At 36.7% G+C, this 25967-nt stretch overlaps 1 protein-coding gene across 7 annotated transcripts; it reads left to right on the plus strand.

Annotated features, from left to right (window-relative positions):
- LOC124890414 lies at positions 1-25967 on the plus strand. Of its 7 annotated transcripts, XM_047402256.1 has the most exons (14): positions 2-1283; positions 1372-2104; positions 3069-3564; positions 3958-4109; positions 4212-7523; positions 7658-7870; positions 10817-11020; positions 11149-11352; positions 13262-13411; positions 21435-21800; positions 23605-24037; positions 24141-24231; positions 25222-25429; positions 25488-25967. In XM_047402256.1, exons 1-13 carry the CDS (start codon positions 196-198, stop codon positions 25424-25426), a joined length of 7647 nt encoding a protein of 2548 aa, XP_047258212.1. In that variant the 5' UTR covers positions 2-195; the 3' UTR covers positions 25427-25429; positions 25488-25967. The 7 variants fall into 7 exon arrangements, with proteins under 7 accessions (XP_047258214.1, XP_047258217.1, XP_047258212.1 ...); XM_047402255.1 differs by lacking the exon at positions 25488-25967 and having other exon boundaries at positions 25222-25478; XM_047402257.1 differs by lacking the exon at positions 25488-25967 and having other exon boundaries at positions 21435-21785; positions 25222-25478.

The following is a 25967-nucleotide window of genomic DNA, read 5'->3' on the forward strand; positions in this document are numbered from 1 at the left end:
ACTCTAAAATCTTGTTCGCGGCCACTTCCAATTCATACTGTAATAATAACAAAGCCCTAATTCTAAAACCCCAAGCTAAATCCACTTTTAATGGAAAAATTCTTCATTCATCTCAGTTGAACAAAAGCAAATTTATGCTTTTCTAGTGTTTATTCCAATTGAGGGCTTTCGCATTGTGTTTGAATTGCTGGAACAATGGAAGAAGCAGCAAAAATACCTCTACAGTTGGAGAATAAACTGAAAGAGCTTCTTCGTAACTTAACCTCTACAGATTTCCAACTCTCTTCCGATGCTTCAAAAGAGTTCATCAAACTTCTCAAGTCCGAAACAGGACCCGAGTATCTCAGTTCATACATTCGGAATTCATCCAAGTGTATCGAGCTTGAACAAGCTTGGGATCTTCGAAAAAGCAAAACTGGACTTTACTTTGTTCTCAATTTGATTGCTTTATTTTTCAATCATGAATACGGTAAAAACAGAGCAGATAAAGACCATGTAATAGTGAGTGCGTTAGATAAGTTTGCGAAATTAATTGTGGAAAAGAGAATGAATGATTTGTATAAAGAATTGAATAGTAAAGAGGCGAAGCGCCAACGTGCTGTGCTTTCTTTGCTGGCTTCTATAGTGAGGCGTAGTTCGTGGATGGCGTGGGAAGTGGCGAAGAGTTTTGATTTTAAAATGCCTGTATTTGGGAGATTAGCTGAGTGGAAAGCCAAGAAAATTGAAGGGAAGAAGAAGCATCATTCAACGAGGAAGGCTTTTGTTGGTTTTGCTCTATCGTTTTTGGAGGTTGGAAATGCTAGGTTGTTGAGAGGAGTGTTGCAGCAGAAGGATATGTACTCTGGAGTGCTTCGTGGGTTGGGAAATGATGATGAGGATACCGTGGTTTATGTGTTGTCCACTTTGCGTGATAGGGTTCTCGTTCCTGATTCATTGGTGCCCACTGGGCTTAGAAGTGTGCTCTTTGGGAGTGTAACTTTGGAGCAGCTTGCTAGCATTTCGGGACGAGTGGGTGGTGGATTGGATGCAGAGTTAGCTCATGAAGTGTTAAATATGGTATGTACTGATCCTTCGAATGGGTTGATGCCAGATTTGAAGAGGGTACCCAGTCCATTGAGAGGAAACCCGAAAAGATTATTGGGCCTTATGAAGAAGTTAAAAGCTGGAGAGATTGAGAATCACAGAAACCTGCTTTTGGCAATTGTTAAGGGGAAGCCATCTTTTGGTTCAGCTTATCTGGATGAGTTCCCATACTGTCTTGAAGACCCTTCATCCCGGAACTGGTTAGATAATATTACTAATTTGAGTTTATCTTTGAATATTAGTATTGGTATTTTTGTTGTTTGTCCATTGTGACTCAGTTACTTGCAGGTTTGCTTCAGTTTCTTTGGCAGCAAATGTGCTCTCCTCTGTTGGTGATGGACTTGTCTTTGATTTTCTTGATTCTCAAACGCAAGAGCCGCTAACTTTTAACAGCCCAGAAGTGCAAAATATCATGAAGTGCATTGGACCACGATCCTTCTCTCGACTGGTGATTAATAAAGGTTTACTTCATTCGGATCCTCTAGTGAAACATGGAACTTTGAAGCTTGTGTTGGAGGTTCTGAAATTGTTGGAATTACTAATTGGTGCTTTAAACAGTGTGCTGTCTTCCCAGGGTCAAATGATCCACAAATGTGAATCCCTCAAGCAAGATATCTGGAATGCAGTTAGGATTTTGCTCCCTGATCCTCAAGTTCTGTTCTCGTTACTCTCTTCACTGAACAAATTTTACAAAGGTCTTGAGAAATGCTTGAAAAGACCAGCAAATTCTGAAATAGGAGATAAGATGAGCTGTAGGAAGAAGCTGAAAATTGATGTTGCAAATGAGGATACAGATATTATTATAGGGGGGTTTAGTTACTCCCCTGATGCAGCTCTGCCCCTGGGTGATGAAGCAATCACAATTGGAGATGACATGGATGATTCTAAAGATGAAGCATATTTTGTAAAGCTTGTAACAGAACTCTGGAGTTCTCATTCTTCTCCCTTGCTGGACTCTACCATAGAAGACGCAGAAGTGCTATTCTATGCCAAGTTGCTTAATGCTTTAACAATATATTATGTAAGCTTCAACCTCATGAGTCCTAGTTGTGCTGGCGTGTGGGAAAAATACTTTGTGTAATCAAAGAGGAAGCTTTTAATTGCATTGAGGAAATTTAAAATTTTGCATCTAAAAACTGTTTTTTTTTTTTTTGCTTATCTGCAGTAACCCTTTGGTTTGACTGTATTAACTGTAGCTGTATCATATTAAGTTGATGCCTACATAAGCCAATTGATGCTGTGAGTGACCAAGTTAGGTCTACTGCTTTTTGCACAGTCGTATTACTTGTTCAACAATGTTCGCCGGGACCTCAAAAGCACACTTTTCATGAAATGGTTATGTGGGCTAACATTGTATTATCAAGGTTGATTTCTTTACTGTATATGATTCCATATATTATTTACTCCCTAAGGAATACTGCTTTTAAAGAAAGCATGGGTGTTGATATTTCACTTGCGTGTTGCATGACTGTAGAAGTGTAGATCCACTGGTCCTCTATCTATATGTTCTCATTTAAACTATGTCATTTTCTTGGTGGATCAATCAGTGATTTTGGAGCATGTGGTTTGAATTTAAGGATGCCAGTCTCATAAACTTTTAACTTCACCTCACGTTCCTAGGTAGAACTTCAGACATCCATGTTATTAAGCCCATTTATATTTGGAATTCTTTTGTTGAATTTTCCTTTCTTCTTCTTCTCGTATGTTCCCTGAAGCTGGAATTTCTCTGGTGTTTAAGATGGTATATATGTAGTAATCTGCCCCGCAAAGGTAGTACTAAGGTCGGCATACATCTTACCCTCCCAGACTCTCAATTGTGGTATTACACTGGGTATGTGGTGTTGTTGTATATGTAGTAATCTGATTTATGAGGATAAATTTGTGCAGGCAAAGTTAATAGTTCCTAATTGAAATAGAAAAAACCAAAATGGAGAAATCCTGATATTTAATGCTTACTTTTTGGATATTATTTTTCTTTCTTGCAGAAAACAATGCCTAATATGTTGGAAGGATTGTTTGATTTCTTCAAAATTCTGCCAAACAACCCACTGTCATTACCAATTGTGTTGCAGCAAACTCTATTATCTCTGCTCCAAGAACATGTTGGTTGGTCTTCTAAATGTGAGATAGCAACAAGAGCTCACTCACAAATGTACAAGTATTTGTTTCCATTTCTGGACTTGTTAATGTTTTCACCTAACAGAGACATTAAAGATCAAGCATACATTCTAGCAAAGACATCAATGTATAGTACTGGTGCATTTGACAAAAACCCAAAGGAAGTTTGTTTATGGTTCTTCTTTATTCCTGGGTACAACAAAGAGAACATGCTTGGAGGAGCAATAGGGTGTGATGTCTACAGAAAATTGGCCTCACCTGTTCTTCTTTTCCTACGTGATGCTGTAATTGAGTCTGGCAATAAGTTATTCTATTATTTGGACCTTTTAAGGTCTTCTTTAAGTAGCATACCGGGCACCAAAGGTAATTGAAGTTTCATACAGTGTTTTGGTCTTTGTAAATAGTTTAAAATGGGTTTTACTTTTTCTTCATATATTGAATATTTTCTGTTCAGTTGACACTATTGAATATTTCCCATTATTTTGTGCTTCCGTTAAATTTTTTCCTGGGCCCTGACTGTTATTCTACTTGTTCACTGGTTAAAACACTTCTAGTTTTTTCTGTTTCTGATCTAGTACTTCAGTTTCTATTGGATTCACAGTGCATCATGACTGGCTTCAATTGGATTGTAAATTTCTGATTTAATCAAATGGCTTGTAAATTTCTTTGCCAAAATACTGCAAAAGTGAAAAGAACTTAGCAGTAGCTTAAAAAGATTACTTTCAATTTTCTGACAGTTATTGACACTTCTTGCAGATATATCTCCTAATTTCAGTCCTTTCACTATCTGCATCTTGGATAAGTGCCTAACATTGGTAACTGCTGAATCTGGTGCTATTTCTGCTTCTGAGAAGTCGATGGTTTCTTCATACGTGTGCAATACCTTAAAGTATCTATTGGAGACTCAGGTAGGATCTTTCCTTCATTTAAGTACTTCTTTTGATTTGAATTGGTAGCACTTGAGTTGCTTTCCCCGCTTGACAGCTTATATCTTTCCTGAACTTTGTTAGGTGGATCCATTACTTTTATCTTCAATAATTGATTGGAAGTTGTCTGAGAGACTTGATGCTCCATATGACTTGGATGATTCTCAATGTCCATGCGAGTGGAGGCCGTTCAATAGATTGCTACATTTGTCACGGAAAATTTTGCAGGGAACTTACACGATATCTTCCAACATCAAGGAAGTCGTGTATACTGACAGTTCTTTTACCCGTACTGTTAGTGAAGTCCAAAGATTGCTTAAGAGTGAGTTCGATGATAGTCTGGTTGGATTAACCATTGGGTTTTGCTGTTCAATTGCTTGCACAACACCTGCTGAGATAATACAAAATTTCCCTTTAATGGTGTCTGTCTCGAATAAATTGCTTGGGGTTCCTCTGTCACTGTTGATGCAACTGTTTTTTTCAGAACCTGGTTTTCTGAATGATGCTTCTAAGAGATGGCCAGAAATCTTCTTCACGGGTCTGGAAAGGGCCTTAACTAGATTAAGTGGTGGGAGAACAATGGACTATGAGTCTGATGCATTTTCTCTATTTTTGGAGCATGCACCTTTTTATGTTCTCTTTCCAGCTGTTCTGGATATTGATGGACTGAATTTGTCTGATCAATCAGGATTGCAAAACTTGCTTCTGGCAAAGCTTTCAGAGAAGACATCTGATCATCTTCTTTCCTGTTTCCGCTATTTACTGTTTTGGTTGAATCAAGCTCAGTTATCTTATAGAAATGAGCAATTCGAGGGACTTGAAAAGCTTTCCGCAGCTTGCTTCCTTCTCCTAAGTGGCATGTTAGAAAAATTGTTGGCTGAAAAATCTAATTCTTGTGGTCCAGACACCTTTATTCCTTTCACAACTTACTTTATTGAGGAGTTGGTTGTAACTATCCTTGATCACCCTGCTGTGGCAGCAGTGCTGGAGTACCCATCCCCTATTAGTAGTGATTTTGCATATAAAACAATTAAGGACAACGTAGACCAGTTTGTTGAATCAGCTAAACCGAAAATTTGCAAGATGGATCATCATGTGCTTAATTTGGTAAAAGCTACTTCTGAGTTCTGGTTGTCTTTCTGCTATGGCCAAAGCTCTTCATCTGAAGCTTACCATGCCAATATACATGTTGTAAGTTCATTCAAAAATGTGGTAAAGAAACTGGTTCTGACATTTAAGCTCAAGATGAATGAATGCATGAAGTCCAAGAACTTAATACCGTTAGTTCCTATATTATATGCTCTACATAGATTGATTCATTTCATATCTCCCTTTGAGGTGCTTGAATTGGTCCATTGGATGCTGTCTGTAGTTGACCTCGAGGATTGTTCTGTTTGGCGTACTTCAGCTCTCTCTGTTGGATTACATATTGCTGGTTCTGCATTTGATCATCTGGCGGCATACATGTCTCAGCCACCTGAAAAGATGCCTCTTTATTTGTTTTGGGGAATTCAGCAGGAACAATATGATGTCACTCTCTATGAGAAAATCCTTTTGCAAGTATATGATATTGCCATTCGATTTAAACTTGATGTTGCCGATGCCTGTTTGCTCAAAACTGTAAAAATTGTGAAAGTACATAAAGCTATGCAGAAGCAAAGCCATCCTTTTCTTAAGGATATGTGTAGAGTTGTGGCTAATACTCATGTAAATATCCTTTCTCATTGCATGCTCAAAATGACCAAAAGAAAAGCTGAAATCTTGTTTCTTGTTGCTGATATAAGCCCCCTGCATCTATCTATATTCGGAAAGTTATTTTCAGACAGGATGAACAAATATGTGGCAGACAAGCCTTGTACAGTACCGCCAACTTGTGATTTTTCTGATGAAGAGGCACTAATGCTTCTTCCCACTGTCATCCTGTACTTAAACTCAATTCCTGCAAAATTTGGGGGCCAGCTTTGCATGTTTCATGAGCATATAGCTTCTTTTTATTGGAAAATACTCAAGCAAGGTTTCTCTATCTGGAAAAGTTATGTTTCCAGGGAGATATTTGTGGTGGAATATCTTGAGAACCAGTCAATGGATGATTTTCTGAATCTTGTCTCAGGTAGTCTTCTCGTTGATACTGTTCTTGCAGTGCAATCGTTCTTTGAATTAAGAGGCGATTTGGTGAAAGTGAAAAAACGCTTGAGTATATTCAATTCTGTTTGCTCAAGTGATTTTATTGATCTGCTGGAGTTTGATCTCACTCAAGATGGTGCTTATCCAGTTGAGGAGTCTTTGAATGTTGTCAACAGGACTGTTGCAAAAGTACGTTTGTGTAGGACACTTCTATTCCCCGAGAAGAGGAAGTTTCCGTCTCTACTGAAGAAAAACGCAGAAGTGACTGCTTCAGAAGACAGCTCCATTTTAGACTTGGCAAGAATCCGGCTTTTGAACTTGCTCGTTCAATCCTGGCAGCTTATTGTCAAGAGATGCTCTTTGAATGCTGTTGACTTCATGCAAATGGAAGTTGGAAACCATTCCTTATTTAGATATTTGGAAGTATATATTCTAAGAAATGTAATGGAAATAACAAGGGAGATGCATGATTGTCTTCTAAATTTGGATTCTCTTCCATTTGTAGAGCAACTTGGTAAGTCATCTCTTCTGCATAGGTTTAACGATCCTATGACACTGGGGATGCTCCGAGCTATTATCTCATCAGTATCTGAGGGGAAGTTCTCTTGCATTTCAATTATTCAACTATTGCTTGCACATTCTCAATTTGCAGCTACCATCCGTTCTTCACACATCACTGCTGGTCATTCTCACTTTGGGATGATATTTACTCCTTTGCCTAGCATCATGAGGTCATATGTTCAATTTGCTGATCAGGATGCCTTTAATTTAAAAGATAATTGTAAACTATCTGAGGAATGTGCTCGGCATTTGGAACTTGTGAAGTTGCTTAGGTTGCTTTTCCAAATCAGGGCTCGACAATGTGATATGAATAATGTAAAAGACATTGGAATAAATTTGAGGGAACTGGTCTTCTTGCTACTATCTTCTTATGGTGCTAGTATGAGTGCAATTGACTTGGAGATATATAGCTTAATGGATGAAATCAATTCGATTAATGACTTGGGCGAAGGAAGTATGGCTAAATTGGATTACCTATGGGGTAGTGCTCTGCTGAAAGTCAGAAAAGAAAATGAACTGGGGGAGACTATCTCAAGTAATTTGAGTGAAGCTGAAGCAATTGATGACGACCGCAGAATCTACTTCAGAGAAAACATTCCCATAGACCCCAAAGTTTGTGCAACTACCATGCTTTATTTTCCACATGATAGAACAGTTGGTCCAGGCATTCTCAAAGAACCTAAAAAGGATTATACTGACTTTAGATATGAGGTAGTCCTATTAATGATAATTCTTTTTTCCATAATCTTTGATTGTTCCTTCAATTTTTGGTGGACAAGGACTAAGGGATATTTCTGCAGTTTCTCCCAACTCTGTAAAATTCAAAACTATGAAATTTTCTGCAGGTACATAATGCAGATGTCAAGAAACTCCACATGTACGATCCCATTTTTATTCTGCACTTCTCAGTTCACTGTCTTTCTATGGGTTTTATTGAGCCGTTGGAGTTTGCAAGCTTAGGCTTGCTTGGGATTACTGTTGTTAGTATATCTTCACTTGATGATGACACAAGGAAACTAGGTTACGAGGTTCTTGGAAGATTCAAAAGTGTACTGGAGGTATCGATCGTTGTCATAACTTTTCTCTCTTTAGTTTCCTGAATAATTTGTGGTAATGGTAAGTTTCTACTAATGAAAGATGGAACTATGTGTATCTGTCAAGGCCTTGGAGGGAGGACCTTTTATTCTTTGGAACTCAATCCCGATGGATTGTTTCAAACTTCAGAAGTCGTTATAAGAATTATTGCAAGTCGAAGCATGATTTGCAGACTTCAAAGTCAAATTTGTCACAATGATTATTTAGTTTATGTGGCTAATGGCATTAAACAATACATAGTTTTTCAGGGTTCTCATCTCTCCTTTCACATTTACAAAAAAAGCATGTGAAAATTGATTAACCTAGTTACCTTTCTTTGGGGTGAGTCTGAATCTCTCCAGAACTCTAATATGTCTAGACTAATGTCTAATCCACTTATACCAGCTATGGAAACTGAAATCTATACCCTTCTTTGTTTACTACTCTATAGGATTTGTACCCCTATTAAATTTCTATTTATTTTTAGTGCTAAATCGAATACAAATTAATTCCTTCGTTAAATAAATTTTTTATATTCAGAAAATAACTGAAAGTACTATAAGTAGCAATACTTTATATCAAAATAGAGTAAAAGGTATATTAAATTATTTTATTAAAACATTCTTTGCTTACTTTGGAAGCATAAATGACATCCACTTAGGATAGAGGGACTAATTAAGACATGGTACCAAGTCACCAAGGAATAGGTGGAGTGATTCATAGGCTTCTTATTTGTAGTCTTAATTCAGGAGTCTAACAAAGTATCTTTGACCCAATTTGTTCAAGTGCTCCTCTAGCAGTTTAAATTCTATATGTGTAATCAATAGCGTTCTCTTTAGTTTATTTTTTGACAAAGTTAATAAATCATTGATGTGATGGGAAAAACCTATAGACAAAATGTATTTGACAGAGAATGGCCACCCAAACTTAGCATGGAATATTAGTTAGGCACTCTGATTTCGCTAGTAACTAGATGAACTCCTAAACTTGGTAGAAATGTGTCTCGTGTATACCGCTGTCCATAAACCAAACACGTGAAAGACATGTGTTTGATGTTTCAATCGAACGAATCAATAAGTGACACGTGTAATTTGGACCAAAAACCTGGCACATGTACTAAGCAAAAGAACAGAAGAAGAAAAATAGTAGAGGGATCCTCCCTCATTCCCTGCTTCTTCCCTTCTTCATATAACATAATTCTTGGGAATCTTCTCTACAGAGCTCTCAGTGGGAAATCTGAAGCTCTTTTAGTGGTGGCGTGACCGTGTGTGTGTATTTGTAGTGGTTGGTTTCACGTAGAGGAAGGTGGAATCACTGCAGTCATTCTTTGATCTATGTGCCATTGGTGTAGATAAATGTGTAAAGGAAATTCTTAGGTTTTGCCACGGTGAGTGATGGATGCTTACATGGTGGTCTTGGATGAAGAAATTTGTGTTGATTTTGGGATGCAGAGTTCCACTGGTGTAAGAGGTGTCTGAAGAGTGATGTTAATGGAGAAAAGGAGCATGAAGAGCTGATGGATGAAACGAGAGGTCCGCGTCTGTAGTTACAGGGTCAAGGTGGTGTTGTGCTTTTGGGTCAAATCGAAGCCGGGGAGTTTTCTTGTGACGAATAAGAAATTAGAGGACTTAGGTCATAGAAGTTTTTGTTCTGAACTTCTGTTGTCCTGTACTGTTCGTACCATCTTGATACGTTAATTAATAAACCCTTTAGAATTTCAAAACGTATATATAAATAGAGGGCTTAGTCAGAAGGGAAATCGGTGGTGGAGTTGTTGATGAGTGGAATTGGTGAGTGAGAATGTGTTGGTGTGATTTCATTACTCAAAGATTGCATAAATTTTTTTAGGGTTGTACAATTGACATGCTGCTTTTTTTTTTTTTAGAAAGGTAAAGTGACAATTGACATGCTGTTAGCAACACTAAGATGGTGTTGTGTGGTTGGTTTGGCAACTATGGAAGTGATGGTGGTGCCACTAGTGGACATTTGACCGGAGAAGTGTGTTGGATTTGTGTTCGCACAAAAACCAAAGAAAGTGAAGTATAAGTGAACAGCGAACTAAAACTAATGTCAGGAAATGGAGTTGTCCTGGGCTTGACACTGTTTATTAAGGGGGTTCTTGAAAATCCTTAGCATTAAGAGTATATGTACGATCGACTTAGTGAATAGGCAATCCATTTACATAAGGCAGGCAATTAGACCCTTATGAGTTGTGGTTGAACCATGAGTTTTCTTTTGTACAAAGGGTTCATGAGTCGATGCTAGTGAAATACCTTTCTCGGTGTTCCCTTTCTCGGTGTTCCCTGCATCCCAGAATTTCGTTCTTACTTTATTTTGAACTTTCTTGAAGTAGAGTCCACTTCCCTTAAAGGAAAGGAGTTTCCCAGCATCTTTTCATCAAAAAGTACCGTTGGATATACTTTTATGTTAAAGAAAATTGAAATTCTTCCAAAGTAACTTTAGACTCTTTTCTAGTTAAACACAACAAAGCTTCGACTCTCATCTTAGTAACAGTGTTGAGCAGTTGTAGGAGATCTAAGCTAAACTTATATTATCTACTAAAACTATGGCGAAGCATTGGGAACCATGGATTTAAACAGTTACTAGCCTATGTATATTTCTGGTGCATCTCAAACAAAGGCTGTAAAGAGAGGCCAGTGTCAAATGATATGACTGTGCGTGCATATCATCTGAGATAGAACTTTGTAACAAAATTGTATCATCCGTTGTTGTATGATTAAAGATCCCTACCTGTATAGGATAAATAGGGTAATCTGTAATGAGCAACTGCTAATCATTATTATCAGTGACAGTCATGTTGGTTGGTTATATTCCTGGAAAAGATGTTGATATCTCGCCAGAGCTGCTTTAATGACTCTTTAGTATAAGTATCAGCTCATAATTTTATAAAGTTCTATTGTTGCCTGTAGAAATGTCAGAAGAGGAAGGATGTGATGCGACTTCGTCTCCTGATGTCGTACTTGCAAAATGGTATAGAAGAGCCTTGGCAGAAGATTTCATCCGTAACTGCCATATTTGTTGCAGAGGCTTCTTATGTACTTTTGGATCCTTCACATGACCATTATTCAGCAATAAGTAAATATCTGATGAGCTCTCCAAGTGCAAATATGAAGGTATATCCTTAATATGGAAGATTTATAACTGCCATTTATCCTAAAGATTAACTGTTCAGTCATGTGATAATTATCTCACTGAGTAGCCTAACAGCACTTTTCCTCTCTTCCTGTCTGATTTTTTACAGGGTATTCCATTGTTCCAGACTTTTTTCTGGAGTATCTCAACTAATTTCATAACAGAGAGGTTGTGGATGCTACGTCTATTATACTCAGGATTGAATATGGACGACGATGCTCAAATATACATTAGAAATGCCGTTTTTGAGACACTTTTCAGTTTCTATGTTTCTCCTACTTCTGATCATGAATCAAAGGAGTTGATTGTTCAGGTAATCAAAGTCCTATATTGTGTTGTCTCTTTCTCCTCCTTTTGGAGTTTTTGTGTCTTGCTTAGGTTTCCAAGTTTTCGTGGTTGTCTTTTGATGGTTAATGTCTTCAGCATTTTGGTGATCCTTTATTTAACTGAAGAATTTGATTATCAGATAACCATGTCACATGTTTTCTTGTGGTTTTTGTCTTTTTGATGTTATTTGTTTTTCCTTTATTTTGTTCCTTATTTTGTCTCTTGATTACTTTGCTGATTTTTCTGGTGGTCTTTTATGCTTCTAGATGATGATGACTATCTTATTTTACCTGAAACCAAACTATATTATTTTAGCTGAAAACAAATTCATAGTTATTTTTAGTTAGGAGCTAGAAACTATTATTTTTTGAAAATGGTAAGTCGTAATTACATTAAAATCAGAAATATGGAACTTAGGTTAGTGCCAAGGAATTACGAAGATAGAAACCTTCCTGCAAACAACCAAAAAACAAAAGGCCTTGCCTATATAAGATACTACTGTTGGGAGTCTATTAAGCTAAGCATGCAAATATTCATTTTTCCTATACCGTAGATTAACCAAAAAGCCAAAAGCCATAACTCATAAGCAAGTGTAGTTTAATTTCTATACAGCTTCTGTTTTGTCTTCAAAGCATCTTACATTTCTTTCCTTCCATATTACTCAACATACACAAGCTGGCTCTGTATGCCGGATCATCCTCACTGACTCGCGCATCCCCTTAACACCCCTTTTAACTCATTTTGCTGTATTTTGAGCTATTTCAATTACTCCATAAGAGTGGACTCTTATAATTTTGCATGTAGTCAGGGAGACAAACAAATCAAGGGACCAGTGAACTGTCACGATTGACCTCAGCACATTTTCTTCCTTTCAAATCACCTCTACCATTGAAAACCGGATCTATGAATTGCATTTTAGCTATGCATATTCTGTTGATAACCTCAGTGCCATAATTGCCGCTACCATCTCCATATTCACTGTGAGGTACAATAATCAAAGCAACAACCTGCTATAATATTTATTGGTTTAGTCTTATTAGCTGGAGTCATTCAGAATTAGAAGTATAATTGCAGCAGAGTATTGTCTGATTTATGTCCTCTGGTGGGGGGTCAATGTTTACAAGTAAATCTCTTCCTTTTTTTCCCTCTCTTTTTCTATTAATTGAGGTTGAGGTGTGTATAATAGTTTCTTTCACTTTCATGCATCAAAAATAAACTCAATACCAGTTTCAAAATGAAGCAGTTGTTGCCTTTAAGTGTATTTGCAGAGCATAATTAAGCAGCTTATTAGGTTATCCTTTTATGCGGTAGATAAGAAGTGAGTAAATTTAAATGAAAGTATTTTTATCCTTTACTTTTTAGATAATCCTTCAAGTAAAGCTATTAACCTTTGTGTACGTCTTGTATACAGGGGTTCCCAGTTTACACACTATAAAAGTATTAACTGTTCCCAGTTTACACACAATAAAAGTATTAACTTTAAACACTCTAGAAGTGCATGTATTGACAAGTTTGTTCCTCTTTTAAGTATATTTTTGTCAAAAATTGTGTACATGAAGTTCTTGTTTCACATAGATAGACCGTCAAAAGAATGTGGTTTTTAATTTGTTGATTTAATGCGTAACTGAATGTGGTACGGCAGTTCCCCGGGCCCCGCACATAGCCGGAGCTTTAGGGCACTGGGCTGCCCCTTCCTTTTAATGCGAAACAGAATGTGGTCTTCAATTTTTTTGGTTTAATGAGGAACAAAATTTTTGATCTTTTTCTTGGTAGGAACTTGTTTTTACACTCTCCATCCAAAAGATGTTTTTCCACTTGATCATGTTTCTCTTTTCTAAGAGTGATGAGCCTCTCCTAAGCAAGAGCTGAATTCATTTGTATGGTTTATGTGGCAGATAGTGAAGAAGTCTGTCAAAATACCCAAGATGACCAGGTACTTGATTGAACAGTGTGGTTTGATCTCATGGTCATCCTGTGTTATTTCATCTCTTTCTTCGAGTCAATGCAGCAGAACTTCATTTGATGAGTTGACTGTTATACTGGAGGTATTTGTTCCCACTATTAAGTAATATAAAAAAGTCTCATGCTTTTTGTCCCTTTATTTTGTTATCTCTTGACTATGTAAGGTGTCAGAGAAAAATATATTTCTTGTTTCTTAATGACGGGAGGGCTATACTATATGGATGTGAGTGAAGTCTGAGGAGAATAAATGTCTGCATTAAATGATGACCTGTTAGAATCCTGAATATTCTGTAGCATATTATACTTATATATAAGGGAGGTTAAAAAGTTTTGGTATTACTCACAAAACTTTTTAAATTAATGATGTACTCCCTCTATCTCATATCAGTTGTCCACTTTCCTCTTCACATGCCCTTACGTAATTATACATAAGAATAGTAGTTTTACAATTTCTTTTTTTTGAAAAAATTATAAACTTGCATATACTTCAAAAAGCATTTCAATTGTAGGGTAAAATAGAAAAAAAAATTAATTAATTCTCTTTTGGTTTGCAAATTGACAAATAATTTGGGGCTATTATTTTTGGTAATGTGGACAACTAATATGAGATGGATGGACTATGTAGTTTTTAAATCTTATGGTCTTAGACTTGTCAAGTAGAATGTTAAAATTGAAAAAACTTACTACATAAGAACTAAGACATCTAAATTGAGATGGAGTAACAACTTTTTATGAATTTTTAGCTCTTTACTTTTTGTGATTTATATTATATTTTATTTTTAATGTTTATACTTATTTTGTAATGAATTTGTTTTATATAATGATGATGGTCTTAATAATTTTTCTAAAAAAATCAAATTTAAGACAATTGAATTTTTAATTAAGATAACGTAATGAAGATTACTTTTTGTTTTATGGAGGAAATGATTTTTTAAGGAGTATGTCAAGACTAAAATACTATAATTATGAATAAGAAAGCCATTAGATTTTTTTTCCCCAACATACCCAGTATATTCCCACCAAGTGGGGTCTAGGGAGGGTAAGTGTACGCAGTCCATATCACTACCTCAAATGTGAGATAGAGAGGCTGTTTTCGATAAGACCCCCGACTCAAAATAAAACATTCTAAGATAAGAAATAGTGATAGTAGGAATAATAAAAGAATAAGATACTAGATAGGGTATAGTAATAGTAGGAATAGGAAAAGAACAAGATACAATAGAAATTAGCATATCCAATAACACCATAAGCAAGATACTCCAAGAAACACATCAAAAACATCAAAAGATACAGTATCCTAAACTCAGGCTAACCTTCTACCCTAATTTGCCTTCTCCACAACTTCTTATCCAGGGTTATGTCCTCGGTAAGCTGGAGCTGCTCCATATGATGTCTAATCACCTCCCCCAATATTTCTTCGGCCTATCTTTACCTCGCTTGAAATCATCCTTAGCCAACCTCTCACACCTCCACACTGGGGCATCCTTGCTCCTCCTCATCACATGGCCGAACCATCTCAACCTCGCTTCCCTCATCTTGGCTTCCACCGAAGCCACTCCCGCCTTATCTCGAATAACCTCATTTCTAATCCTATCTTTCCTAGTTCACCCACACATCCACCTAAGCATTCTCATTTCCATCACCTTCATCTTCTGGATGTGGGCCTTCTTAACAGGCCAACACTCCGCCCCATACAACAAAGCCGGTCTAACCACCACTCTCTATATTTTGCCAAAAACTTATAATGAAAAAAAATATAAAGAGTAACTAGTGTAAATATATAAGGTAACTTGATTTACTCCTATTATGATTAGGTATCAAATTAGATATTGATTTGTATAGATTTCCTTTCTTTTTAGGACATGTAAACTTAGCTTTTAAACCCCAATAACTTGATGGAATAATCAAGCTTTCTCTCTTATTTCTCTTCCATTTCACATGCTATCAAGAGCCCAGTTAAGGGCAGGAACATTGGAAGAGAAATTTCAAACTCATTTTTTTTCCAACTATTTTTCTTGGCTGTCCGACCAGAACTCTATTTTCGGAGGTGTTGTGATCAAACCACAACCACCACGAGTCTTGGACCACCGGCGCAAGCAAAACCCAATCTTCTCCGCCACCACCAACCATCTCACGTACCCATCGGAGCTGTAAAATTTCGATAGACAGATATGATTTTTTTCAGATTCATGTAGACAGAACTGTGTAGTTCATTTTTTTTTCAAATTCCTGTCAATTGTTTGCTTCAAGATTCCTACCACAACAGATTTTTTTCCCACATTTGGATTTCAGTCAACTTTTTGCTTCTAGATTCCTGCGATTGCAAATTTTTCTAGATTCGGGTAACATCTACCAACTACATTATGTCCCTCAGTTCATATATTTACAATAAACTTGTCGTACCCAGCAAGCGAACTACTCCATCACCATTGAACTACTTGATAGGTAGTGCGAACTGCTTATCTTGGTCCTCCTCTATTCAACTATGGTGTAAGGGACAAGGGGTTCAGGACCACTTGGTTAAACGTGCTAAGGATGTTGATGAAAAAGATAAGGGTGAATGAAGAAGATTGATGCTTAATTGTGTAGTCTATTATGGAAATCTATTGATTCGAAGTTGATGTTGTTGTTTCGACCATTCCAAACTTGCTTCTTGGTTTGGGAAAAAGGCTCGTGAGCTTTACACAAATGATATCTGTTATTTCTCGGTTGACCAATCTTAAAAAAGCAGGATTCAGATATGTGGATAGGTTCAGGCGCTTATGGAAGAGTTCACGAAGTTGATGCCCACTACTCCAAGTGTTGAAAAACAATTGGAGCAATGTGCAAAGATGTTTTTTGTTGTTACACTTGCTGGACTTCCATCTGATCTTGATTCGGTGTGAGATCAAATTTTAGCGAGCCCCATTGTTCCTGCTATGGATGACCTATTTGCTTAATTGTTGTGATTAGGGGTGTACAAACCGAACCGTTAAGTCAAATCGAACCAACGAATCAAATCAAACCGAGGAAAAAAACCGACTTATGGTTTGGTTTGATTGGTTTGGTGTTGGTAAAATAAAATCGATCATTCTTGGTTTGATTTGGTAGTAGAAAAAATAAAATCAAACCGAACCCAAACCGAACCGACGTAATAAATATATAATTTTAATTTTTTATACGTAAAAAAATATTACTTATAATCTACTTTCTAATTATTTTTATTATTTTTTTATATTCAGAAAATAGATATATATTTTTGGGCCTTTAATTATAGTATTTTTTCATGAAAAAAATACATAAAGTAGCATACTTAAGTATTAAATTACAAAAAATAATAACACTTTTATCAAATTATATTTTGTAGCATATGTATTTGTATTTTTGTAGAAACAATTTGCAAAAATACAAAATACATATTGATCATAAGGGCAGTAAAAATCACATGTATTTGTATTTTTGTAGCAACAGTTTGCTAAAATACAAAATATAACTTGCTATATTATGTAATTATGAAACTGTTGCTATGAAACTCATAATTAAGGGGATAAGTATGATATTTCTGAATTTTGTCTTTTTTCCATTAATAACAAATTAATACAAAACTCAATATTAATATAAAAATCTAAAACTCTTTAATTGCTTCACTTTTTACATTTTTCTTTTCAAGTTTTCAGAGAATTCTCGTTATTTTCTCATCTTACTTTTCTCATTCATCAAGTTGTGATTTAGGTCTTTTTTTTTCTCTATGGAATTATGTTTTAATTAATTACTTTATGGAGTTAAGTTTTTAATAAGTTGTCTCCAATTCTTCATTCTTTTGTATGCTCACATTTTATGTAAAGGAAACTTTCAGACAAGCTACTGTGACTAGTGACTTAGAAATTGAACTACTTGGGTATCCACATAATATTACTTTGAGAGATAATAATTTAGACAACTTAGTACTTTGTCAACTTAATTTTTATTGAAACTACTCTATGACCATTGTTTTTTTTTAATCTTTTTAGTGAAAACATTTAATTTTTTCTTCAATCACATTATAATTGTAAAAAAATCGAGAAAACCGAAAAACCGAAAAAAACAAAAAAATTCAACTAAAACCAAAATAAAAAAACCGATTGTATATTGGTTTGATTTGGTTTATAGATTTAGAAAACCGACATTATTGGTTTGATTATATTTTAATAAAAAACCGAACCAACCCGATCTATGTACACCCCTAGTTGTGATTGACTGCACCACCTTGTCTTCTAGTCACCCTGTGACGTCCGTAGAGTCTTCTGTTCTAGCATCTCAAACTTGAAATCAACATGGAAGCTTTTTGGGAAACCTCGACCAAGGTTTAGCTATTGTAACAAATTGGGTTATACCCATGATGTTTGCTACTCTCTCCATGGTAGATTAAAGAATGTTCATGTTGCTCAAATTAACCCATCGGTAATCCAACCAATCAACTTTGATCTTTATCTGAAGTAGAATACAATGACTTTCTTCAGTATCAAGCGAGTAAGCAGACATCTCTATCAATAGCTTCCACTGCTCAGACTGGTAATCCTGTTTCTTGTATCTCATAGTCCACCATATTTGGCCCTTGGGTCATGGACTCGGCACTTCTGACCACATTTCTGGTAACAAATTTTTATTGACTAATATTATTTGCTCTCAATCCCTTCCCACTATTCCGTTAGCTAATGGTTCTTAGGCTAGGGCAATCGGAGTTAGTCAAGCGAATCCCTTACTTCCATTGACTCCGAATAATGTTCTTTTTGTCCCTAGTTGTCTTTTTAACCTTTCGTCAATCAGTCGTTTGCTAAGGTTCTAAATTGTTGTCTCATTCTTTAGTGACGTCTTTTTTATAAAGGACCTCAGTACGTGAAGGATGATTGGCGAAAGGCGTGAGTTTGATGGGCTTGATTACCTTAATTGCCACAAGTCCATTACTGTTTGTTCGGTCTCCGACTCTCCAGATTTAATTCTTAGACGATTGGGACATTCTAGTTTATCCAAACTTCATAAGATGGTACCTAGCTTGTCTAAATTGTCTAAGATGGATTTTGAGTCGTGTCAATCAGGGAAGCACACTCAAGCTACTTTTCCAGGCAGTCCTAATAATCGTGCAATCTCTTTTTCATTTAGTTTATTCTGAAATTTGAGGTCCTAGTAGAGATAGTTCTACGTTGGGTTTTAAGTATTTTTTTAATTTCATTGATGACTACTCAAGGTGTACTTGGATTTTCTTAATGAAAGATCGTTCTAAATTATTTTCCATATTCCAAACTTTTTGTGCTTAAATACAAAATTAGTTTGGTGTTCTTATTCACACTTTTCGTAGTGATAATGCACCTGTATATTTATCATCTCAATTTCAACAATTTAAGTCTTCTCATGACATTCTTCATCAGACATCTTATTCTTATTCCGGACAACAAAATGAGGCAGCGAAGAGAAAGAATAGGCATATTGTTGTTACTGCACACACCCTTCTCATACAAGCAAATGTTCTATTGCGGTTTTAGGGAGATGCAATGCTCACCTCTTGTTATTTGATTAACTGTATGCTTTCCTTTGGTATTCAAAATCAGGTTTCACACTCTGTTTTGTTTCCCAAGTCAACCTTGTTTTCTCTTCCACCACGTCTTTGGAAGCACATGCTTTGTCCATATCTTCACTCCAGGAAAAGGCAAATTGGCTCCTCGTGCTTTTAAATGTGTCTTTCTCATTTATTCAAAGGTACAAAAGGGAGTTTAGTATGGTTAATTAGGAGTTTGGCATGGTGCGAAGTGGAGCTGATCATTCTGTGTTTTATTACCACTCTGCTTCAGGTTTATGTTTGTATTCGGTGGTGTACGTTGATGACGTAGTTATCACAGGTAATGATGATGAGGGAATTACCAAATTGAAACATCACCTTTTCCAGCACTTTCAGACTAAGGATCTTGGTCGATTGAAGTACTTCTTGGGCATTGAGGTTGCCCAATCCAAATCAAGAATTGCCATTTCACAGAGAATATGCACTAGATATTCTTGAGGAGACAAGGATGACAGATTGTAGGCCTATTGATTCTCTAATATATTCAAATGTTAAGCTTCTATCAGGTCAAGGGAGCCTTTTACCGATCCTGGAAGATGCCGAATTCTAGTAGGACAGTTGAATTATCTGACAACCACTCGACCTGATATTATCTTCACGGTTAGTGTTGTAAGTCAGTTCTTGAATTCTCCTTTGCTCCGAGTAAAAGACTACTTATGAAGACCAACGACATGAGAAAATTGTTGGATATTCAGATGCAGATTGCGCAGGGTCACCCTCTGACCGACGATCCACTTTCGGATACTATGTTCTAGTTGAGGAAATTTGGTATCTTGGAAAAGTAAGAAACCAAATGTGAGTGCTAGATCTAGTGCAGATTCAGAATATCGGGCTATGGCGGTGGCAACATGTGAACTTATATAGATCAAGTAGGAAGGAGTTGAAATTTGGAAATACTAAAGAAATGGAACTCGTGTGCGATAATGAAGCTACACTTCACATTGCATCAAATGCGGTGTTTCAGGAGAGGACCAAACACATAGCGATTGATTGTCAGGGAAAAGTTATTCTCAGAAGACATCGTCACAAGGTTCGTGCGGTCAAGTGATCAACTTGCAGACATATTCAGCAAACCCCTAGCCAGTCCTAGAAGGAGTTATTTATGTAACAAGCTTGGTACATATAAATTGTATGCACCAGCTTAAGGGAGAGTGTTAGAATCCTGAATATTCTATAGCATATGTAAATATAGAAGGTAGCTTGATTTACTCATATTATAATTAGGTATTAAATTAGATATTGATTTGTATTGATTAAGTATTTATTTGTATTGATTTCCTTTCTTTTAGGACATGTGAAGTTAGCTATTTAAACCCCAATAGCTTGAGGGAATAATCTAGCTGAGTTCTCTTTTATTTCTCTTCCATTTCACATGACCTATATGTTAGGATGCATGACAATGTATCCATGTTAAAGAGTGTTTCTGGGGTATGGTAGATTGATGTCTGAGTTATCACCTATAAGGATATTATTTTCTAATTTGTATTTTTAGGCATTACAAAAGAACAAATATATTTTGCTCAAAAATTATATTAATCAAGCAAGTAATTTTATGTTCGTGTTCATTTAGAAAAGTCTTCAATTCAACCTGCTTATGAGTTCATCGTTCGGTGTATCAGTCTCTGACATAGTACTAAGTTGTGGGTCAAGTGTTGAACTATAGCCAGCAAACCAATCAAAGGAACTTCCGCCAGGGCTTTCTATTTGTCTAGTGGTAAGGGTGCAGTTTGTGACATGCTTCGTGGGTTTAAACACTACCTCTGGCAGAAACCTGGTACTTAAAAGAAGAAGGGTGAGCGGGCCCATTTTACATTGAGCTTCTAACCATGCACCCCTAGGCGTTGGCTATTTCTGGGCTATTAAAAACATCCAAGAGACTTGGTTCCCGGGAAATTGATCTTGGCTGGTTAAAGGTGTTTTTGCTGATTCCTTACTGATCTTCTGGCGTGGGTTACTTGACAAGAAAAATTTGTAAGCATCAACCTTGATTTCCCGTGGGTATCTGCCGAGTTTTATCAGATTTAGGTTCCAAGTAGTATGCAGCATCACTTTCTACCATAGTTAGCATTGTACATTATACTCAATTTTGTTTCGAATTTCTTCTCTTCTTGCCGTCAATAGATCAAATAATGATTCAGCCCCTCCAAAGAAATAGATCCTTATGGTACTTTTCTCAAATTAAAGTCATTATTACTCTCTAGCTGCTTTCCTCTGTTTTATATTCCTTATGGGTGCCGTATTTATATTATGTCATCTGCTTCTGTGCTTTACTATGTGTTTGTGTGATATCTTGTGCCTTGAGCCGGGGGTCTTTCGGAAACAGCCTTTCTACTTCATCAGAGGTAGAGGTATGGACTGCGTACATCTTACCCCCCCAGACCCCACTAAGTGGGAATACACTGGGTTTGTTGTTGTTGTTGTATTACTCTCTAGCTGAATGCTGTTTACAGTTTTACATTTTGAGCTGTTTTATTTGCCTGAAAGCTTTTCTGTTTAATGCTAAACAATATTCTCCTAACGCAAATTCTTTCTAGGCACTAAATGAAGTTGTTTTATCGAGGCACACTGTTGACTGGATGCAGAAATATGCCTTGGAGCAGCTTGTGGAACTCTCTTGCAATCTGTACAAGATGCTAATTGAAGGTGTTGAAATGCTTAAAGTAAATACTCAACTTCTTAAACTGATTCTACAAATATTGAGATCAGCATTGAGGATATCACAAAAGAGGAAAGTTTATCAACCACATTTCACCCTCTCCGTTGAGAGTTTACTTCAGTTCTGTGAAGTTGTTGACGAATGCTGCGATGGAAGGCAAAGTCTTGTTGCTCAGATTGGACTTGAAGCTGTACTTATGAGCACTCCTCCAGTAAATATTTTGCAAATGGTACCCTTCACTCCTGTAAGCTGTATATCTGTTGATAGGACAAGCTAAACATGCAGTTCACCTTGAAAACTTTGAAAAAATGCTTTTGTGCAAGACGAGATGCTTACTGCTTTTGGGGGAACTGCTATAGTCTTTTTTTTTTTTTTTTCATTTCTGCCATTGTCCAGTGGCATAAGTTGTTCATCCGCTTAATGGAAGAAGTATAATTCGTCTCTTAAATATCTGTGAGTATGAGCAAGAGGTTGTTTCCTGGGGGACATGGGTGACCAATTGCTGAAATACCAGTAGACAATTTGTTTTTGAATTCCAGAATAGTTCCTAAACGATCATATCATGCTCCCTTTAGTGAGCACTGACTGCGGGACTAGAACCTCTTTTGCTGACACTTTATCAAGTGCACCTCCCAGTTGCATGTGATAAAAAACCTTAGTGTTGACTTTGTACTGGTTCGATGTGACTTCCATCACATTTGTCGATGATGCTGGATTTCTCCCAGATAACATATCTATTGACTAGCTGTTAATTCATGCCCAGGACTGTAGTGTGATGCACTTGTTGTCGATGAAATGGCACCAATGTTTCACTCATCAGCATGCAGAATGGATTGAGCCTGTTGTTGTATTTGTATTCCACAACACAAGCTTATACGGTCTTTCACATTAGAATGACCACTGATTTTGCACTTGGCTTGATCAGTTTTCGGACTTACAAAGTTGCTGCTTCTCATTGGTTTTGTTTTAGCTGATTAATGTTGAATTTGTTTTGAGTCTTCTGGTGATATGGAGAACTTCTAAAGTTCTTTTTAAAATCGAAGATGTGGTTATTTTACACAAAAAATGGGAGGGCAGTGAGTTCTGAGGCAAGTGTGGCCATCATGATTCTGGTTGCTAACAGTGGAACGCAATGTGTGATTGATAAGCATTGTCTGATCATGGGTAGCACTGATAATCTGAATGACTGCTATTGATATTTTAAGCTTCATTTGAAAAATTTGTTTTGGAGCAACTTGTGTACTAACGACTATGCAAGCGATGAATCACTTTCATTTTCTTCCTAGTTCTTACACTGCTTTCCTCATTTCTACTTTTCCTTCCAACTTCCTTTGTTACCTCACCACACTGCGAAGCCTTGTATATTGAAATTAATTCATTAAGTTAATCAAATCATGGGTTCTTGTGTTTCTGTATGCTTTCCCAGGTTCTGATTCTACCTTTTAAGCAAGTGAGAATTTTTTTTTTTTAAAAAATCTAGAATATCTGATGTATGATTTGGAATTCATACATGTCAATTGCTTGAGCTTTCTAGTTGCTAGAGAAGACAAAGAGAAGAAAAATAAATGGAATGCACTAAAAATGAGATGGACCAAAATAATCTTTTTGGTCAGGTGAACATGTAAATACAGCAATATTGGTTGTTGCTGCCATGTACAGTATGTTGGTTAGTGAAGTAGAGCTTCAGCTTGGCATGATTCAGATAATGGTGATGGTACATGCTTAAAAGAAGTTTTAAAAGCTCCCGAGTATGATGTATGAACAATGTTTTATTTCATAAACATTTGGTCATGACTGATTTATTTCATAAACATTTGGTTATGGCTGAATAATAACTCTTTATCTATAATCTTGGTACATGAGTTCAAGATATATTTAGACCATGAGGTCCTGACTTGCGATGCTATTAGTTAGTAAATTGATGAGTTCATAAGTTATGCCCATCAATCTTTAGTTCTGCTTTTCTGGAGATCACTTGCTTTGATGTTTATGTATTATTTTCTATATTCGTATCAGTTGTAAAACAGTTGTCTTTATATTGTCTCCAGGACACGGAAAAAGTTTCCAAGTTTGTTAGCTGGGCGACTTTAACTGCTTTGCAGTCAAATATTGAAAAAGTCCATGGGCAGGAAGATTTTGCTTGCAATATGAGACTGCAATCCGAGGAAGAAACAGATGATTCTCTGATATCAAAGCTTATTCGTTGGCTGGCTGCATCAGTGATTGTAGGAAAGCATTCCCTCAAATTCAGTAATTTGGACTTGTGTCATTCTTTTGACGCATCTAAGCTCGACAACCTGCACTCTCTGATGGAGTGGAATGAGAAAAGATGTAATGGTACCAACAGGACTTTTGGATGTGAAGAAACTCTAGCCTCATCGATGTTTTTTCTGCAACAACTACAATGCACAAACTATACAGTGCTTCCGTCTGTCGTTTCTGCACTTTGTCGGCTTCTTTACTCTAGCCTTTCCTCTGAAGGTACACTTGTAATCTTATCAGTACTGCTTTCCGCGCTTAAGACAATATCTTGTCTTCCAAACTAATGGCTAACTTGTTTATTATGCTTTTTGCTGCTTGACAGAAACAGGCATCTTAGCTGGTGATGCAATTCAGTTGGCAACCCTCTTCTCCAAGATTAAGTGCCCCGCTGAAGCCAATCCTGCCTGGAGATGGTACATATATGACTCTCTGCCTTACTTTCTAGACACACACTTTGTTTCTAGGAAAAAATCAAAAGAAATCAAAATCCCTACCACCACCCCCACATCCCCTGGGTCCTGGAATGCCAATGTGAAGTACTTCCACTGGTCTTTTGAAGTTCTGTGCTTGTGCTTGGGAGGTGTCCTCTCATTGTTTAAACTACTGTCGCTGCTTAGAATTCTGTACACCACCTCAAGGATTGCTCTAGTGCTTGTGGTTAGAGACGGTTATTGGCCTGTGAAAGACTTGATTGATAATTATGCAGGGATTAACCGATGCACAGCCTAGTCTTATGTTCAACCACAGGCATGTGGTGTTCGTTTTACGGTCTTGGCCACCATTTGATGTTCGAGTTGGGATATATTGCCACAAGAATTGTTCTCCTGTAGTTGAAATTCTTTCTTCCGAGTCTACGGTTTCCAAATCTCAAGAAGACCCGTCCGTGCCCGTAACTGAGCTCTCGCACACGTGCTTGTCAGTTGTCACAAATACATCCAATCCTCCCAAAGAATCTGTGGATGAATATAGGTCTGGTGCATAAACAAAACATGCATCTGTGGATGAATATAGGTCTGGTGCATAAACAAAACATGCAAATAATGAAGTACAACAAACAACATACGAGTGTAGTCCCACAAGTGGAGTTTGGGAGGGTAGTCCCTACCTTTGTAAGGTAGAGGCTGTTTCCGATACAACCTCGGCTCAAAAAAAATTGAAAAATAATAATAAGTAATTCAAAACTGTTGAGGTCGAGATGTTTAAATGATCTGACGTTAGCAAGTTGGTAGTCATTTATAAATAATGCGTAGGGTAGAACTAGTTAGAGTAGAAACATCAATGGTTTGTAGAACTAGTTACAGGCTGATATTTTCTTTTCCCCAATATACCACAATCTGAAAACTAACTGGTGCTTTAAATTACATAAATGGAGTGCCATAATTGGTGTTACTCTTTTTGAACAGGTCATTTTACCAGCCATGGAAAGATCACTCTTCTGAGCTCAGTGATGCAGAGAAATTGGAAGAAAATCAGGCATGTGAAATGCTTCTTGTTGTAATCTCAAAGTTGCTAGGAAGAAATTCATTATACTCCCACTTCCTTTCCTTCCAGGATGTGGACAAGTTGGGTGTCTTTGACTGGGAAAAACGCATCCTTAAACCTCAGTAATTATTTTTGTTATTATTAATTCAATTAATTCAAACCCATAATTTAGCTAAAATCCGTGGCTTTTTTGTTTTTTTCATCACTCGTATAGCTAATTTTTTTGGTTCACCAAAGTAATGAGATTACATGGGGTCTATTTGATATGGAGGAAGCATACCGAAAAATGTCATTCAATTTCTTCCAAGGGAAAATAGGAGCGACAAGGTTATAAATAACATTATATTTTGATCATCTCTTGCCCCTAGCACCCTCAACCTCCCCGAACTCTTGGCTCGTATATGACGTTAGGTAGGGACTGATATCACCATCCTCTAATATTAGGAGAAAGTATGGATATTATTAAGAGCAACATTCTAACCTCAGGTGTCCTTGTTATCTTTTGGTTGCTTAAAAATTTGATCATATTTAGAGAGTATCAGTCCATGGAAATTTTCATGGTTGTGGTTTTACATCATTAGGTGAAGGTTCTTGTTTAATAGACCTTTTTCCTATCATTTTTATTTATTTTCTGTTGACAAGCAAACAATCTAGATTTAACAGTTTT

The sequence above is a fragment of the Capsicum annuum genome, unplaced genomic scaffold (assembly GCF_002878395.1).
Source record: "Capsicum annuum cultivar UCD-10X-F1 unplaced genomic scaffold, UCD10Xv1.1 ctg1715, whole genome shotgun sequence".
Lineage (NCBI taxonomy): Eukaryota > Viridiplantae > Streptophyta > Magnoliopsida > Solanales > Solanaceae > Capsicum > Capsicum annuum.